Consider the following 20,379-nt stretch of genomic DNA (forward strand, 5'->3'; position numbering starts at 1 on the left):
TGTGTAAGAGCAATGTTAGAAACTGCACTTTTATAACAGCATGGACTAGCTATTCCAGCGAGAGTGATCAATATTAATATAAACACCATTCAGAACATGATACCATACGATCAAATATATTAAATCAGTTCTACACAACTCTATACACTTTATGGAAATAGGCCAACAAAAACCAGCTTGGATGGAGAAATCCAAAGTGGAAAATATGGTCTGGATAGAGAGCAAGCTTGGAATGAGAAATGCATTATGTCTTACAGGCCTTAGGTAGAAACTCAGTGTTGTGAAAAGCGAGTTAAAGAAGCAGGGATCAAAACCCATGTGAGCCTGGACTTATGGCAGCCCAGACTTCCTTCAGGCAGTTTTCAAATCACTCAGCTCTGTCTCCAGCCTCCAATTAATCAAACTTCACAGACGAAACAAATCCCACACAACAAAACAGAGCAGGAGGATTCAGAGAAAGAGACCGGTAAAAAGACATAAGAGAAGATGCAAGAGTGAGAAACAAAAAGACGCATGATGAGACATTAGAGAGAAATAATGTTTTAAGAGTGAGGCAATGTTGTGGACTTTTTCAGAGAAAAACAAAAAAAGTGTGGCACCGCTTGCCAGGACCCGAGACCTGAACAGACAGATTGCCAGGTGGAGGCCTGCACTGACACAGATTTTTAGCTCAACCACTCCAACTGTTTATTGCATCTGTTTGCAGAGCTTGACTATGGCTACAAATGTTACATGCCACTATTTATCATCCAATCAACATTGATCCATCAGATCCATAAAGGACACTCGCATTCATGCATGCCTTTGTGCAGAAACAGAAATCTGTCAATAAAGAAAATTGATTTCTTCAACAATCACACAACAGGTCAGGGAATGTAATTACATTAGGTCTTTAAAAATCATATGGAGCGGTGAAATTGTAATAATATTTAAAAAAAAAAAAATCTGTATTTTTGATCAAACAAATGCAGCCTTTGTTTGCATAAGTAAATTATTTAAAAAATATTTAAAATTCTTACCGACTCCTAAGTTACAGCTGCAGGTAAGTGCCTCAAAACAACCATGCGCCAAATTTCTCACTAGTGCGTGTATTAGATTTCACAGAAATTATTGTTATTGTCCTTGAATGCAACCTTAATGATGCCACCTTCGCTGATGTTTTTGCTTAACATCATCTTGCTCAGCCTCTCATACAGCTGTTTTACATTTGACAATACCCTGAGCACATTTCAGAGTACACCTTGCAAAAGCCAATTTTAGCTCAGAGTGCTGTGCTGGCAATCACACTGGAACAGAATCCTGCCTGCAATGAGAAACAGTCAGAAGAGATTAGCCAAGCAGGAAGACGACAGGCTAATACGACATTGTCATGTCACTGTGGAAGGTCACAGTGCTCATCAGTAGCTGGGTAACACTATTACGGGATGCCAGCTTCTGAGGTCTGGCTGCTGTTGTGTTGTCATACGCTTTGTTGTTTCAGCTTGTTGTAGGTCGTAAGGAAATATAAAAAATAGTGAAGGTAGAATACAGTCAAGTAGAAATATGAGTATTATAACAACACTAAGAATGTTTAGAACTTACAACATGCAATCAAACAATTTGACATTGACAGTCTACTAAGCCGTTACATTAAAGCCTCTACATTAAAAACCCCATATTGATCGACCACTATTCTATACCTTTTACACAATACCTAGGTTATGGTTTTGCTATCATTTTGGGTTTGGGTGTGGTGTGTGTCTGGCTAATTTATCCAGGCCAGATGGCATGTCTGAGCCATGATGGTCCTCTCCTGTGTAGACTTACACAGGGAGCCAGAGACTGCAGGGGAGAAAGTCTGTCCACTCAGCAAAGCATCGCCAAATCTGAAGCCATAATCCAATTTATAAAAGGACTTTCTCCAAGATGGAGAATGCTGGAGAGGCACTAACCTATGTGCAGCTTTCATAGGATAAGAAAGCATAACACAGACTGAGTAGTACAAGGGGTGAGACATAGTGAATGTGAGAATGGCACCAAAGCATGATCATATAGGCAAAATTCTTTACTTCAAATTGTCAAAAGGCACATAACTGCTCTAAAAATTAAAAGCTGCTATCCATAGTTTCATACCAATGAGCATAAATTTCCATTTTCAAGTGTTAATTAATTTACATAAAAGCCATCATTCTAGTTGACATTTTCATGCATGTAAAATTACACTATCGGCAAAAGCTCTGTTCCAAAATAAAAAAAATACTTTAACTCTGAAATATAAATATATTGCTAACCAGTCTGGGATTGCCTTCTCTGTGGAAGATACAGGTGCTGAGGACTTTAGAATTTGACCAAAACAAGGTATCGTTAAAGACCGAATAGTGTTTTAGAATTAGTTTGCGTGCTATAAAAGTCAGAATTTACTTCTGGAAAAAAAAAAAAGTCAGAATTGTGAGATGAAAAGTCGCAATTACCTTTTTTATTCTGTGTCAGTAACAAGCTTCCATAGATATGACCCACGAACGTGTAAGCAGGAAAAAAAACACATGGATTCCGATATTCTCAGATTAGTTTCAGGCCTCATTCATATGTAGAATTAAATCTGATATGTGCATCTGTGTTTGCCATATAAAGAGACAGATACATTCGCCCAGGCTCCAACAAGGGCTCTCCTCTTTTTTCTTCCTGACCTTTAAAGATGGTGCAGAAAGCAAAAGCTTGTATTTTCATTTCGTCTGCATCCATTGCAAATCACATTTAAAAGATGATGTAAGCGGGTCGTTAAAAAATCTGATAGTCAACAAATCAGAATTAGGCATCAAGACCTGCAGTGTAAATGTGGCCTAAGATGCCTTCAAATAATGCCTATAGGTAGGGGAATCACTATATTTTGGAACTATTAAATAACCCACTCTCAGTCATTTCTATTTCTGCAAATTCCTGTAGAAATTTTACTCAGCAATGTTACTCACTTTAGAAATGATGGACTGTATGGACTGTGAGGTTTAGTATTAAAGTATTAATATTGTGTTTAGTATTACTATTGTGTTATTGACAGAGGTTTTGTCAGGTATTATTATTGTGTACTGTCATACTTGCAATTCATCTAAGAAAAACATTTAACTCTTTTATCTCTCTGGGCTCCATTTGTTTTAGCAGCTATCAATCATAAAACAGCATAAATGAATTCATTTTGACAGGTGAAGTGGATATCTACTGAATCAGAGATGACAGGCTGTTAGTCTTTATGCAAGTTCGCGGGACTCTTGGCATTCCGAAGCTAGGAAATATGTAGGTTGGGATGGAAGTAATTTTGCAAAGTGCATCTACATCTGTGTTTGAGCTCTCTAAATAATGAAAAGTATTCTTCCAGCAGAGAGCAGCTCCTGCGGTAAAGAAATGTTGCATGTCAAAGTCAAAGAGAATGGGCTTTAACCCCATTTGACCGCCTCTCTTAAAAGAACAGATCCAAAATAACAGATCTGGTGCACCTATCTGAAAATAACAATATTTTGGTCTATTTTGTTTGTCTCTTAAGCACTTGCCAGATGGCCGTCATTGCAAATGAAATGGGGCTCATGTTTTTGTTGCATGCGGTTCAGAGCTGGCATCAGGACATCTCAAGCTGCTTCAGAAAGCTCACACACATAGCAGTCACTCTGTATTCTCTATGTCTACTTTCATTCAGAAGCTTCTTATTTCATGCTGAATTGGTCACACATCTTAGCGCAACAAAATGTCATTAGTGAATCCTATGTCATTTGATTGACAGGTAAGCATAGGGCTGAGTCACTGTCTAGTCTAATGGTGACCATAATGATCACCCCACCTGCATCTACTTCCTGCCGCCCTTCCCCCTCCATCTCTTAACATGTGCCATCCTTTGTTCTTCTTCTCTTCACCTCCCCACCGTAATACCCATCTATCCATCTGTTGGTTCTGCTTATCACACCCTGACTATTAACAACAGGGAGGTTAGAGAAAGGAAAACAAACAGCTCCTCTCCTGAGAATGACACTCTCTAGGGGATGCTCTATCAGCCAATAGTGATGCTTAAGGACACAAGATGACATAAATTATCGGGGGAACAAGTCTTTTTAACACTGATTTTGAATGTTAAGCAAATAACCAAAGCATTGTACAGTATTATGTTATTTTTACAAAGCATTGTACATTATTATGTTCTTTTTACAAAGTCAAAAGTTAGTTACATGATGTTACATCTAGAAGAATATCTGTAATCACATTAACAAGTGATCATCGATGCAAGAAAGTCATGTTTTGCACGTGTCTATACGAAGTCAGATAATGAACAAACTTTGTTTTGTTTGAGTGCTTTGTTTGCGCAAAAAAAACATATCTGCTCTTGCGTCAACATGCATGCGTCGTGGTGCCTTTTTGTGAAAGTAGTAAATTATGTTTTTATTTGTGTGCAAACAAAGTACTCGAATTGCTTCATAAAATTGAGGTTAAACAACTGGAGTCACATGGATTACTTTTATGATGTCTTTAGGCTTGAAAGTGGTAGTTGCATAGGCTGTCAATGGAGGGACAGAAAGCTCTCTGATTTCATTAAAAAGATCTTCATTTGTGTTCCGAAGATGAACAAATGGCCTATGGGTTTGGAATGGCATGAGCGTGAGTAACGCTTTTTGGGTGAACTATCCCTTTAATTGAAAAGTATTGACAAAGCATGTTGATTGGTGGTGAGTGTAGTCCACTACAAGCCAAAAAGGACAGTGAATAGGACAAATAGGACAGTGAATTGTTTCTAAATAATACTTTAAATAATGCTGTATATATATATATATATATATATATATATATATATATATATATATATATATATATATTTTTTTTTTTTTTTTTTTTAATAAAAGTCTGAAGTGCAAAACTGTTTTTAAAACATTCTGGTTTTAATAGCTCATGAAGTTGGTTGACTAAAGCCTAACTAAGAAATTAAAATGTAAAGGAATAACTAATTCCCATACTTTACCTTTCCCATCTGTGTGATTTTAGTTTTCATAACTTACGCTTAGGAAACTTCTGAGGTAGTCTATGGACTTATCAAAAGTAAAGTCAAGACCATTCAAGACATTTTTTTTTAAAAATAAAATAAAATTCATACATAAGGAATAGAGGCTACAGAGTGTAGGATAAAGAAAGGAGGAGGGTGTGCTTACTGCTTCCTTGATAGAAAGGATCTTTTATAAGCATAACTGGACCTTAAGAGCAGAGCAAAGCTGTCCTTGACTTTGTGTCTCTCAGCATGACAACAGATAACCTCCTCTTTCATTATTTTCTCCTTTTTCTGTCTGATAACCCTCAAGGACATCCTGTCCCTAAGTGCATGGACAACAGAAATGTGAGAAATGTGCCTTGGCAGAAAATTAATGCTTACATTTCACAAAAAATGATTAGGTGCTGAGTAGTAAAAGTTACGATTTACAAAAGAAGGATATTTCTTAATGTTTCTTTCTCTTTTTTGGTCTCCCCGTTCCATAAAACCACTTCCCTTCAGTCTTTCAGCTTTCAGCATCAGTAGTGCTGTGGCCTGACTGCACCCATCCTCTCTGTCTGATCCCCTACAGAGACAAAAAGGGAGGAAACTGGTGGTCTTGTTTCTTGTGTGTTTTTGAGGAAGTATGTCATGATACACTAAATACATTTCCCAATGATGCTAAATCAACATCCTGCTGTTTAGAATCATAAATCATGTTTTACCTGAACTGTGAATGTGAGTTGCTGCTGTCTGTATTAAATGCAATAAAAAGACTTTGTGCTGTAAAAGAGAAGTCAAGAAATGCCTTTATCTTGAGTTGTACTCATGGGCTGCAAAAACTTGACCACTGTAGTCCGATTCACAAACAAATAACTGAGCTGATTCTTATTAGTCACTCAAAAACATACAGCGCAACCAGTGTAGTCTGATTCCTAAACTAATGACTCTTATGAGCCGGTTCTTTAAATGAATAGGTCAAATGGACGAGTTACCGATTTAAATCAGTCTGATACTGAATCAATATCTTATTGCATTGTTATTTTTAGTGATGTATAGGACATATCAAAAGTGAAATCAGTCAAGACAATCACTGGAAGACCCCCTACTGCCACTGACCCCCTGTTGGAGACCCCTAGTGTAAAACAATGCAGATTTTTCATAATTTTTCTTTAGGCCAATGTGAAAACCTGTTAAAAACTGAGTGTCAGTTGATACTCGCAGCTGCATCTGCATAGTCTGGTGGAAAAAGACAGCCAAGCAGAAAGACAATAACAAACAAAGGGCGCCCCAATACACAAAACACCCTCCAGTACAGTAGTAATGAGGGTCTCTATCCCATCTCTGAGCCGTTTTCCTCCCTCCCCAGAGTTCTGTCTTCACTGAGAATTGAAGAGATTTAAATGCCCTTCAGCTCTGACAAAATCATTCTGTTCTGGAACTTAACTTGTGCATGTTATTATGTTTTCCTCAAGGTATTGTCAATGCTGAATAACATAAGCTCATGGCTTAGGATGATCTCATTACACTGTACATGCACAAATATAGCCAATCTAGTGAAAACACACTCTAAACACTGAGAAAATACAATGTTATCATTTGCAACTTGGTGGCCGTATCAGGTAAATATCATGTTGTCCTCATTATATCTGTCTGCACTGAGTAAATGCTGAATTTTCTATAGCAAAGTCTGTGCTAAAACCCATCTCTAAAGTCACCAGCATTCATTCTGACTTTTCTGTGTGTGAAAGGACAGCATGCAGCTTGACCTGGCTTTCTCTCAGCTGTATTTCATTCACAGCTGGAGCCAAAGCTGCCAAAACAGGCAGTGGGTCTCCAGGCTCAAGAGTTATTTAACTCCCACAGAGACAGAATGGCATCGGAACTCAGAAGCAGGAACTGGAGCCTAGCTAATGCCCAACAAAGACGGGCATGGTGAGGGGCTGAAAGCAGTCTAACTAACAACCAACTGTGGCCCTCTGGAGGCCTTTCATCCATTTGTGTGCCACATTTTAAAGACAGAAGAGGCTTGCTTCCTGTCTTGGAAGCTGTTGGAATATTAGTATCTTTGAGGGATTCATTGCATGAATAATATTCATAGGCAGAGTTGGTTGGGGAGATCTAATATTTGGAGGCTGTAATGGAGTGATACAGTACATTAATAGCGTTTTCCTTTCAAAATGTCCACAGTACCGTTTTCAAGCCTCCACACTAAAATGTCGGAAAATCTTAAATTCACCTTACTGTGCATGCCTAAAAACCTCCTAAAAGCTCACTGAGATGATACAGATGGAACAGACATAATAAAGTTCTCATGCTATTCTTCTAGTAGGATCATTTTATTTAGCAAATGATCTCACCATTCACTGATGCGTCCAGGTAGCACTCAGTCACCATTATATGTATGCGTCACATGACTAAATGTGTCATTGTTTTCAAATACCTCCGTTTTCACAGTCCACACTACAAAGCGAAAATGCCGTTTTCAAATCTATCCACTTGGGAAAGCATTTTTCAAAAAGCTCAGTTTTTGCAGGACAAAAACGCTTTCTCCGTGTGGACGTAAGGCCAAAACGGAGAGAAATGAAAACGTATTAGTGGCCTAATTTTTAAGTACAGATCTGCAATAAATGGTAGAAAGATGCATTAATGGATGGAATAAAGAAAATCAAAAACATAGCATGCAGAAGAAACTGAAAAAGTCAATAAAGAGTGTAGACTCTGGAGTCTCTCTATCCTGCAGCAAAAAGAGCACATGTGTGCACTAGCTCACATACAGTGGTACACGCACATCACACAAATAATTTTCTCTCAAACAGTCTGTTTAATTTGCAGTGACACCATCCTAGACAAAATGATACATACTTCAGTACTTTTGTGTTGCCAGAGTTTTGACTAACAGCATAAAATCTGGTCCAGATTGAAGCTTGTTCTACCCAGGAAAAAAACATCTGACTGACAAATACATACAACCACAGCTTGTTTATTTTTTACATGTCGTTTAGGGGCTAGGCTGATCTGAAATAGACTTAATTACAGTAATAGACCAGTATCAGAATTATTATTTTTTTTAAATAACATTTACCGATTATTTCACAGAAATTGAAGCTGAACCTCATAGAGTGCATCAAATAGCCTAAGTACTGTACATTTCAAAGATTTAAAGCAATTCATTTTTAATAAAAAAAAACAACAAAACAAACTGATTATCTCTTCCTGAAAAGCACTAATACTATTAGCTCGGTACACTCTCAAAAAATGTGTAAAAATGTTACTTTCAGGGGTACAACAGCTTGAGGCAGTACTTCTAGAGGGACTTTTAGTGAAAGTGGCATGTGAAGGCCAAGTAAACCCATATTCGAATTTGTCCTCTGCATTTAACGCATCCAAGTTAGTGCACACACATTAGGAGCAGTGAGTAGTGAACACACACACTGCAAACCTGTGGACACACACACCCAGAGCAGTGGGCAGCCATATTTGCAGTGGCGCCTGGGGAGTGATTGGGGGGTGCCTTGCTCAAGGGCAACTCAGTCATTTCTTGCCGGTATTGAGACTCGAAACCGAGACCTTTAGGTTACCAGTCTGACTCTCTCACCATTAGGCTAGGCCATGACTTCCCCCTACCCCATTTAATGGGTAGATAAGGTGTCCCGTTAAAGGTACTTTCTGGGTGACAAGCTGTTGTACCCCTAAAAGTGCACATGTTTTCTGACCGTGTAACTTTTTTCAGAAGTGCTCTTACTGCCAGAAGTTACATAGCACCAGCCAGTCACATTAACATGGGCAATTTCGGCCAAATCTTGCCATTTTGTGGGCAATATGCATCATTAACTGACTGTCATTAAACAAACAGTGGGCGGTCCTTGGGTGTGCCATCTAAGGGTGAGACTAAGCCTTCAGTGCATGCGTACACACCCATCCTTTTGCAGATCTACCTCTAGCCCTATGGCCTATATATAGATGTTCTTAAAATGAACATATTAACTTTACTTGGGGCTAAACATCAATATGCATTCTCTGGACAGTATTTGCATGAATGCATGCAACAGTCAGACAGCCCAGACTACAAAATATCTGTAGGGTGTTTTACTGACACATGGTGAACAGAGAGCAGAGCTGAAGGGGAGGCCAAGGAGAGAGTGCTGTTGCACTAAAGTTAAATAAATCTTGTCTGTCTGCATAGAGGTTGTCAAGAGCTAGCCAAATATACCATTTAATCATTCAACATAATTAGAGAGAGAAAGACTTTTGTTTTTATCATAGACCTGAGAATGCTCCGGACAATTCCCTAGGTCTTATTAACATTCTCCTGTTTATTTCTAATAATATCACATAGCATAATTATAATTATTTGAGAAGCTGTAAATCAACCAACCACAGAAGCCAACTTACCAGCCTCTCACATCTTCGGCATGTACAGGATCAATTTAGGACGTCCTACCAGAAAAAAAAGTATTTACTCTGTTTAACATAGTAAATATAACTGGTTGGTTAAATACAATGAACATGATTACACGGTCAACCTTCAGCCAATCTATCTGTAGATTTCACAGACCATAACTGCTGAAGCAAATTATGCCTTAAGAAATTGAACATCATACTTATTAATCTGTACTATAGGCTGCGGAACAATAAATCCTACAAGCAAGAGGCAATTAAATTATGAAGAAAATATACACTATGGTTCAGTAGTTTGGGGTCAGTAAGATTTTCTTTTAATAAATGTATATTTTTATTCAGCAAGGATGCATTAAATTGATCAAACATGACAGCAAATAAATGCTGTCTTTTGAACTTTTTATTTATCAGGGAAAATGTATCACGGTTTCCACCAAAATATTAAGCAGCACACTGTTTTCAACATTGATAAGAATAAGACATCAACACTGATAATAATTAGGTTTCCTGGGCAGCAAAGCAGAGTATAAGAATGATTTCTAAAGGATCATGTGACACTGAAGACTGGAGTAATGATGCTAAAATTCCGCTTTGCCATCACAGGAATTATAAACTAAAATATATTAAAACAATATTATTACAATTTAATTTTAAATTGTAATAATATTTCACAATATTACTGTTTTTCCTGTATTTTTGATCGAATAAATGCAGCCTTGGTGAGTATAAAGACTATATACTATCAAAAACGTTAACAATTTTTACCAATCCCAACCCCAAACTTCTGAATGGTAAATATACAAATGCAAAATGGCTTGCAGTGCATTTGTAAATGACACACATCTGAAACTTACTGCTGAAACTTTTAATCGTGTCATGTATTTCCAACTGTAAATCTATTCATCTTAAATATAGAACATCATATTAACTGGACATCTGGAGGACTGGGCATTTAGAGGAGAGAGGAAAAAAAGAAGAAAAATAGGAACATAGATGGGAAGAGAGCTCAGAAACAAGAAGGTTGTTATGTTTTTCAAGACCATAGCTACCATAGTGGATGTGCATAAAACAATAATCACCCTCCAGTGGAAATGAGGACACTTCCCCCAGACATAAGTAGACAGAGTGCAGTTGCATCACACTTATTATATAACTTTCTATATAACGCTGTCTTTTAGATCGATATGTTTTATAAAATGAGATGGTAAGGAATCTGATCTGGCAGTAAACTGAAAGACATTAATAAGCAAACACTGACATAAAGAGAGGATGGAGCAACAACTTGTGTCTGGGAGGCATGTGGGGCTGGGCCTGGTAAGAGGGAGGGAATGAAGTAGTGAGGGAGGGATGAAAGGAGGCTGTGGGAGGAAAAAGGGAAAGAGAGAAACAAATGCAAGTAACTCAGGCCGACAAACTACATGCGCGCAGGAAGCCGGAGAAGATACAGGCTCGTTCTATAGATGATTGCAGAATACAGAGGGTGGTCAACTCAAAACCAAAGGAAAGGTAGGAAATTAGCCTCAATAATTTGGAGTCTGACATTCAGGTGAAAAATAATAATAAATATGATCTATTTTATTTTCATATTGAATAAGCAAGTATATTTTGATGATTTATGTATAGAAAAAGGCTTATTACTTGTGTAAAGTACACAGATAGATAGCGGTCTGTTTGTGTCTTTTGGAGAAACATGGAAGTGAGCGAGTGTGTATGTACGAGCAGCATTAAATGAATGAATGTCCTTGTATGCAAATCTCAAAGGCACAGCTCTCTACACCCCAAGGCCTCTCTCTGGTTGATTCGGTTATGGTTAAACAGGCAAGACAACACGCACACAAACCATTGAATGCTTTAGTACAGCTGTAAACATTCAACATGGTGGGAGAGCTAAAAATTAGACATGTGGATGTAAGAAAAAGTAATATGATGGAGACAGATCTCAGATAGATGCAATTTCATGCCTCACTGCTAACAGGATGCGACTAGCCAAACTTTTTTGGCATGCTAGTATAATTCACAGTCAGTCAACATATAAATGTTACAAATAAACTAAAGACTATAAAGGTTATGCATGTGCTCATACACAACACACAAATATTCACAATGCAGTCTTTAGTCATGAGTGATGTCAGTCTCACAATCAGACACTGGTGATTTAACACTTCTTCTTCTCCTTCTGGCCATTATCTGTTCGGATCACAGCTCATTTTAGTTTGAATGGCACAGTCTCATTCATTAGAGCCTAAATTGTTGCTTACACATTCCTTTAGGCTAAACTACAAACGGTGGTTTGAGCTCTTAGTGAAATTTTACAAGCATCCACCAACCGCTTCCTGTTTGAGTGGCGGAGTCTTCTAAAGAGTTTCATGCTGGAAAATGAAGCCAAGTCAGCACTAGCCGATCCAATATTCATATTACTCTTATCTGTATTTCACTTATCATATCATGGTGTCATTGGACATACTAGTGCAAAATGCCCGTGCAAAATCAGTTTTTGTGTGTGTTTTTAGTAATTGTTGGTTTGGTGCCCGTGAAAGAGACTGTGAACGCATTGAATTCAGGGAGCAGGCTAGGTTACTACAAATGATGGCTGTGAATAAACTATAATATTCAGAAGTAAACAGTGTAGCTGACTGAGTGTTTATGTATACCACAACCTTCTAAGTGCTAGTGCAAAATGCCCGTGCAAAATCAGTTTTTAAGTGTGTTTTTAGTAATTGTTGGTTTGGTGTGTTTGAGTGCTCATTGTTACAATTACACAACAAAAGTTCAGTGACATTTTTATTTGTGCATGGTAGAAAGCACACAGTGAACTCCGAGAAAACGCTATGCTTGAGGAAACAGTTTGTGAATAGGCTACTACAAATGATGCCCGTGAAAGAGACTGTGAACGCATTGAATAGGATATGTTTAGTTGGTGAATAGCATAGGCTACTATTACACAGTAGCGATAACGTTAAGCGCACCAGAATGAAATATAATATTCATAAGTAAACAGCATAGCTGACTTATAGATTCAGTTTACATCCACAAATGAATAAGCGCGTCGATTCAGGGAGCAGTGCAAAGTGCCCGTGCAAAATCAGTTTTTGTGAGCTGATCGCTGAACAAAAAAGTTCAGGAGATATTTCTTAGCGATGGCTGATTTCAACAGTTTCAATATGATAAAAAATAACTTTTATATTGATTCAATGGATTAATTGCATTTTGGGGAAAAAAAGTGTCATGAATTTATTGCATTTTTGGGGAAAAAATAATCCGTTTTTATAATAAATCTTTGAAAATCAAAATCTGGATTTTAATTTTTTAGGTTATTATAACCTAAAGATGCTATGTGAAAGTTTGAAACAGAAAATAGTGGTTTTCATCTTGCCACTTTCTTGGTAAAGAAAACACATTTTTACTCAAATTAATCAAAATGGATTTATCACGTTCTGGAACCAAACTATAATATTCAGAAGTAAACAGTGTAGCTGACAGAGTGTTTATGTCAGAATGTTTATTTTTAAACCACAACCTTTTAAAAATGATATATTTAACGATATCTTTTGCATTTCTCATCCAAACAACGTCAAACTTGGCACTGCACTTACTCGTGCCCGTGGCGAGACACCTGTCGATTTTGAAATCCATCGGACTAACGGTTCGAGAGATATGCGGTTAACAGACACACACACACACACACACACAGACAGACGTTTCTGTAATTTATAGATAGATGATGTTATATTTATTGACATGATCTGTGTATGAGTTTCCAAAAAGGCCTAAGCAGTGGTGTAGTCTACGTGATACGCAGGTATACGCCGTATACCCACTAGAAAAGGCCAAGGATTTCCGTATACCCACTTAAAAAATCGTGAGGATACGTAACAACTTCGTTTTGTGTCAGAACTTTCACTTTCATTCATAAATTCACCCCGTCTGTGTTTGCGAAGCGACACCGAATCGCGGAATCCAGTCACAAATGGAGCTTTCTAAGCGAACGTCACCGAATTTGGCTATTTTTGAATGAATAAATCAAAAGTAGGGCTGTACAATGAATCAAATCTCGATATGGACTAGTGTCTGTGAATATTAAAGTTAAAAGAGACTGCAATTGTTCTCCGCGTCTCTGGGATGAATGAGCGCTCAGTGTGTGCTCCACTACACACACACACACACACACACACACACACTGAAGGAAGCACGCGTGATCACGCTCGTGGTGTTTTCAACGTTTCACTGTATTGAGACATGAGCTACTACATGTGCACTTCATCGCAGAGCTGCTATGAGAGTCACTTCACGAGAATTTCACCATTTCATTTGATAAAAGTCATTCATTCGTTTCATATACAAACACATAGAAACTGTAATGTCTTTACGACAACCTGTCAAAATAAAAGTTCGGTATAACTTGAAGAAATTATAACAGAAATATATTACTATTGCACAGTAGAGTATACTTCAAGTAGGCCTAATAATAATAATAATAATAATAGTTTATTTAAACACACAGAAACTCAAATGTCTACAACACACCAAAATAAAAGTTTGGTCTAACTCAAAGAAATTAGAAAGAAATTGCACAGTAAAATGAATAAAAATAATAATAATAATAAAATCTATTAAAACGTTATTTTAAGGGAATATCACAGAAGTTTTCATACATGTTTTAATTTAAAGAGTAAACTTGCCAAAACAACACCATTTTTTTTCCTCAAAAACACCATTTCTAAAAGTAAATTTGTATTTGTGCCTATAATGTTTATTTATTTATTTATTTTTTTAATTGTCAGCTGATAAAACCTGTGCTTCAGGGGCCATATTCATATAACATCTAAGGCTAAATGTAGCTCTTAACTGGCTGAGTTAGATGGTGATTAACACTAAACAGTAGAAAATCAGTCCAGTCTCCCCAGCTGTAAATGTCATTGGCTGTTAAAGTCTTATGTTGCTTATAATAAATTGACATGTTGATAACACCTAATATTTCATAATGCTCTCAATTACATGTCGATGCATACTGTATGCATTAGTGAGTGTGGTGGGGTGACGGTCTGGGATGGGTGAGTATGAGGCGGGGGGGGGGGGGGGGGGGGGGTATATTACAGTATACTCACTACAAAAAACTAGACTACACCACTGGGCCTAAGTGATGTTTGGCTGGTTAATGGTTGGGTTTTGGATGTTGGTTTGTGTTTAGTCTTGTTTACTTTGTGTCATTTGGTTCATTCAATCCTGCTGGTCTATTGCGAAAACACAGATTTAGGTTTTCCACTGGTATCATGACAAAAATAAACATGGTTTTAACTTAATAATATATTTTCCCTTTAAAAAAAAAAAAAAGATTATTCTTGCAAAAGCTACAGCAATCTTTTGATTAAAACGTACGTATCATGTTTAATGTTGTTTTAAACATAAAGGTTCTTCATTGGTTATTTGCAACAACTTATAAAGGGCCTTGTTAATATGTAAAGAGAGTATTCCCAGTCTTTAAAGCATCAGTTCACATATAATCCTAATGAAGGTAAACAGATTTGGTTGGGTGGCGCTCTTATTAGAACCTTTATTTTTTTAAAGTGTAGACTTTAACCACTTCTTCTGTCCACCTCACAGCTTACATAATAATGAATATTAAAAGACAAAAAAAAAAAAAAACCCGCTGTCACTTCTAAGCTTGTTGTCTTTGCGTGTGCTTTGCAGATGTCATGGCGGCCGACCTACCGGAGCTCCAAGTTTCGAAACGTCTATGGCAAAGTGGCGAACCGAGAGCACTGCTTCGAGGGCATCCCGATCACAAAGAACGTCCATGACAACCATTTCTGCGCGGTCAACGCCAAGTTCCTCGCCATAGTAACGGAGAGCGCGGGAGGAGGATCTTTCGTTGTGATCCCGGTCACTCAGGTAACCACCACAGTCACGCGAGCACAGCACTGGTGTTTTCTCTAGACAGTTTGTCTTAACGGCTCTGGGTTGCACTAAATTAATGACCGACACAATGTAGGGCGTCAGAGACTAGAACAATCAGCAGCATGAATGATGCTAACCTTTTTAAGAGGCTTATTTTGGTCACATAGGTGTCGGCAGGTTTAAAATGGAGCAATGGGTTCGTGACTTCGTGTTTATATAAGGGAGACCGTACAAGTGTTCAAAATGATCTCTTTCAACAGGGTTATAGAGTATATTCCTTCCAAAGAGTACATTAATAAGCACAATGTTTTGTTATTGCCCTATTGCCAGTAAGGTCATTGATCTAGTTAAATCATTTGGAAGACCTCAAATGTTTGTTTTTGCATCTTTTAAGAGCAAGTTGCTATCACCGTCTGCTTGAACCATGACTCCATAGACTATTCTATAGAGAAAGACTCCATAGTCTTTCCTTGTTGCTGAGAGGTTAATTAAAACTTTTGTGTTTTCCCGTATTAATTATTCTAATGCCTTGTTAGCTGGAGTGTCAAAAGCTACCTTAAACAAATTGCAGGTAGTGCAAAACTCGGCTGCTAGAACTACTAGACTAAACTCTCCTTACTAGAACTAGGATAAGAGATCACATTACTCCCATTTTGGAGTCTCTGCATTGGCTCCCTGTTAGGTTTAGGGTAGACTTTAAAATTCTGATGCTTACTTACAAGGCTTTACATGGGTTGGCACCTCAATACTTGACCGGACTTTTAATTCCATATACTCCAACGCGTGACCTTCGTTCATCTGAAACTGGTCTTTTAACTGTTCCTTACAATTGATGAGAGATAGGGCTTTTTCTTCAATAGCTCCAAAACTATGGAATTCTTTACCAATCGAGATAAGGCAAGCAAAATCTCTTAGCATTTTTAAATCTTACTTTAAAACTCTTTTTTTAGGGTAGCTTTTAATTGAATATTTGTATACATTTTTTATTGTGCATTATTTTATTTGGTGTATTTTTGTTGTTTTATTTGTTTCTGTAAAGCGCTTTGAGATGTACAGTTAAAGTCGCTATAGAAAATAAAGGTTATTATTATTATGTTTTAGAACCATGAAGTCCTTCACCCAGTGGCTTGACATGCTCTAAATTAAAGCTTTCTGTTAACCTGTTTACAGGCCGTCCAAAAGCCTGACTATAGTGATCAGAAAGCAGATGCTTTTCCTTTAATCTCTGGCTTTGATGCTGTAAAATGGACAAGCACTGGAAGCTGCTGATCACTGATGTTGATATAACAGTAACGTGGACTACAACTATGAGGACATCAGTGTGTTCTGGCCAGAACAGAATGTCCGCTTCATAAGAAGGGGTTTCTGTAGATTAATGAGATAGTTCACCAAAAAAAACGTAATATTCTGTCTTCATTTACTCACCCTCATGTCATTCCGAACCTGTACGACTTTCTTTCTACTGCAAAACAAGATTTTGAAGAATGTTAGTAACCAAACAGTTTTGGTCACCATTGACTTCCATTATATAGTTAAAGGACAATTCCGGTGAAAAATGAACCTAGGGGTAATTAACACATGGTTACCGAGTCGATCGTTCCCTGGGATGCGTTTTCATGAAAATCGAATGTAAAGAGTTTTATCTCTAAAAACAGATTATCTTATAACGCTAGTATATGGGGCACAGAGTAAGTAAAAGTAAATCGCTAGTTAATACCACTAACAAGGCTCAAAATAGCCTCACACTAACACGGTAGCATAATGAGGGTCCTTACATGCAAACCGAAGCATTGAGAACTTTGTAAGTGTACAGACAGTTTAATAAGAAGATACTTTATAAAGACAGTACATTACGCGTTTACAGGCAGGCGTCATCTTGGAAAACAGTCTCGACTAATCGAGTTCCTACTGGTCGATAGGAATTACGTTTGTGAAATATAACGTAGCGCGGCGTTCGTGACTCGATTAGTCGAGACTGTCTTCCAAGATGCCTGCTGCCTGTTAACGCGTAATGTACTGTCTTTATAAAGTATCTTCTTATTAAACTGTCTGTACACTTACAAAGTTCTCATTGCTTCGGTTTGCATGTAGGGACCCTCATTATGCTACCGTGTTAGTGTGAGGCTATTTTGAGCCTTGTTAGTGGTATTAACTAGCGATTTACTTTTACTTACTCTGTGCCCCATATACTAGTGTTATGAGCTAATCTGTTTTTAGAGATAAAACTCTTTACATTCGTTTTTCATGAAAACGCATCCCAGGGAACAATCGTCTCGGTAACCATGTGTTAATTAACCCCAGGTTCATTTTTCACTGGAATTGTCCTTTAAAAATATGTTCCACAGAAGAAAGTCATACAAGTTTGAAACAACATGAGGGTGTGTGAATAATGAAATAATTTTTAGTTATTATAAGTTATTTTCTTTGTTTTGAAAAACCAAGTAACTGAATCCTAAGGAGACAAAATGCAAGTGAATTTAAATGTGCCTCCAAATTCCACCTTCACAGCACGTGGCCAAACTGCAAGAATAGCACAGACACACACACTATTTATCATTGACATGACAATGACAATTTTTGGCATAGAGCCTTTGATGTCCCATTCTTCTCTCCAGTCATCTCCTCTCTTTATTCTGTCTATTCTTCTGTTCCTCCTCTTGAGCGCATCCGGTCATGCTACATTGCCCAGTGGGCCTGCAGACCCTCGGTCATGCTCTCAGCCAACTTGGATAAACTATCAATAGCACTTTTGTGATGAACACTCAGAGTCACCCAGTTAAAGTGTCACGTAGAAGGCCAGCTTTGTGCTCTTCATGGGCTCATTCCACAGTGTTTGTGACTCCAACTGGGCTCCCATACAGGCCTTGAAAAAGAGTTCAGTCCCTCTGACTTCAGCATGTGTGTTTCTCTGGACACCACGTGGGGCTCTGTTTTTCCCAGCTTCTTCATCCTCCATCTCCCTTGCATCTCTTTCTCTCTCTGCCTAGCATTGACAGCTCCCGGCAAAGTTTGCATGCATACTGTAATACTGAGAAGTTCACTGTCACAATCACTGAAATCTGGCATAGAGATAATAGAAATCACCGTGAAGCTATTTAATAAGTGATAATAGTTCAACCTCAGTTGGATGATAGGTCTAACTAATATACAGACTTTACGATTTTTGCATTTAGACAACTTTTATTCTTAAAGTAACAATTTTTGTATTTGTTGTAATATGTATATAGCTCATTCAATTTCTCTAATGCTTTTATTCAAACCAAGGCATTAGTCTGAATTAGTCTATTTTACAGGGACAACTGTCTGATTAAGGAGGATCAGCAATTCTCATAATACATCTGAGATATAGACACATGGGAAAAATATAATGGCAGAACATTGGCTTTTCAAATAGAATTCCTCATTTGACAAAGGAGCTTCAGTTGTGGAATGGAAACTGCATTCAGAAACCAAGATGAGATGGCCCAGGGAAAGAGAAAAAAGAGCATGAATAGAAGACTGTGGTATTCGCGATGATGTCATCATTAACTGTTTAACCATTTGGAAATGAAACCGTTCCTTTCCTTGACCTAAGCTGCTGTTGACAGAAACTTCTCTGAATGATAATGTGTGCTGTAATGGTTTGGGATGATATCAGAATTCTTAAAATAATTCAGAACTCACATCTAAAAGGCTTAAGGCGTACACACACACACACACACACACACACACACACACACACACACACAAACAAGAGGGAGTTGGGCCATCTGGCAACACAGATAGGAAACTGCCAACCATTTCAGACTACCTTAACATGCCCAAAAGTGCTTTTAACTGGACCCACACCCATTTTAATAATGCCTCAGTTAACATACAGTAAGCTCAGAAAACTGAAATGTCCTTTGTTTAGATTTTTGTTCAGGAACCATGGAAAATGTTGGGCTTGGAAGAAGCAAAATAATTTTTAACAGTCTAGACTTTAGAAAAGAGTAGGACTGGCCAGTCATTGCAATTTTCTGAGGATGTGGCAGTGTAAATCTACAGAAAAACTCCATACTCCTCTTTCTCTCTCTGAATATCTACAACAGAATATTAAATATGTATTAGACTGCCAATCATCAGTTTGTATCAAGTAATTCATTAATTATTCAAAAAATATCCTAATATTATGCATATAGTATGTGCAGGCAGGCTATCTTACATTTATGTTAGTTAAAAATGCTGATATTGTAAGTATTTTTTTGTTTATACGATATAAACCTACATTTAGAAAAATGTTGTCTCTGCCGCTTATATTCTAGTAAAGGTCTAGCTCAGCCAGATTAGTCAGATAGTGAGTCATCATCACTCATGCGCTATTGTATTTAGCATATTATTTAGAAAGAAAAACGACAAACTTTAGCCCTGAAATGTGCATTCAGGAAGGTGTTTAATGTGGGATCAGGGATTTTTTACAATAATAAAAGTATAATAAAAGTAGACACTGACAGGAGCAGAAATGATTTTACAGCATACTCTATGGACTTCCATAGTAATGTTATATTGACTCCATAATTAGATGTAGATACTAAATAGCCACTAATGGAAGTGTGACTCAGCAAAGCCTTGCAACTTCTCTGCTAAGGATGTTAAATTTGTGCCCTATAAGACCATATTTTTGTTTGTGCTATAGAGTTATGGCAGTCTAGAGGCACATCCACTGACATCATAATTAGTGTAATCACATGGCTGTTCCTCGCGCATCATTGTGCTGCTCACAATAGAGGGTGTGGCTAAATATATTATCTCCTTTTGTCTCTGACTCTAAGATCTCAGACAGCGACTATTCAGTCTGATCTGCAGCCAAAACATCCGTCTCAACAACCACTCACTGCCAACACACTCCTACACACACACACAAAAGAATAACAATAAACAGGAAGTGAAAAACAATGAATAATTAGAGAGCGGAAACTGAGAAGCAAAGAAAAATAGGTGTAAAATGCAAAAGCATCTCTTTCAAAACTTTGTCCTGTGCATATATGAAAATGTCCCTCAGAGAAAATCATGCATAATCATGTTTGTGTATTAGATGTCATGATGTTTAAATGCAATTAAATTATCATTATGCATGCATTTAATGCAAT

The 20,379-nt window shown here is 37.5% G+C and overlaps 1 protein-coding gene across 4 annotated transcripts in view; it reads left to right on the forward strand.

Annotated features, from left to right (window-relative positions):
• coro2ba (coronin, actin binding protein, 2Ba) overlaps positions 1–20,379 on the forward strand; it is a 39,500-nt gene that overhangs the window by 9,179 nt on the left and 9,942 nt on the right. For 2 of the 4 annotated variants that reach the window (XM_084109786.1, XM_084109785.1), the window contains exon 2: positions 15,065–15,265. In XM_084109786.1, coding sequence (XP_083965912.1) covers positions 15,065–15,265 — 201 coding nt within the window. Of the gene's footprint in view, positions 1–10,751; positions 10,883–15,064; positions 15,266–20,379 lie in introns of those variants that run through there. The other 2 variants (XM_084109788.1, XM_084109787.1) reach the window with 2 other exon arrangements.

Source organism: Abramis brama (assembly GCF_963993115.1).
Source record: "Abramis brama genome assembly, chromosome: 3".
Classification (NCBI taxonomy): Eukaryota; Metazoa; Chordata; class Actinopteri; order Cypriniformes; family Leuciscidae; genus Abramis; species Abramis brama.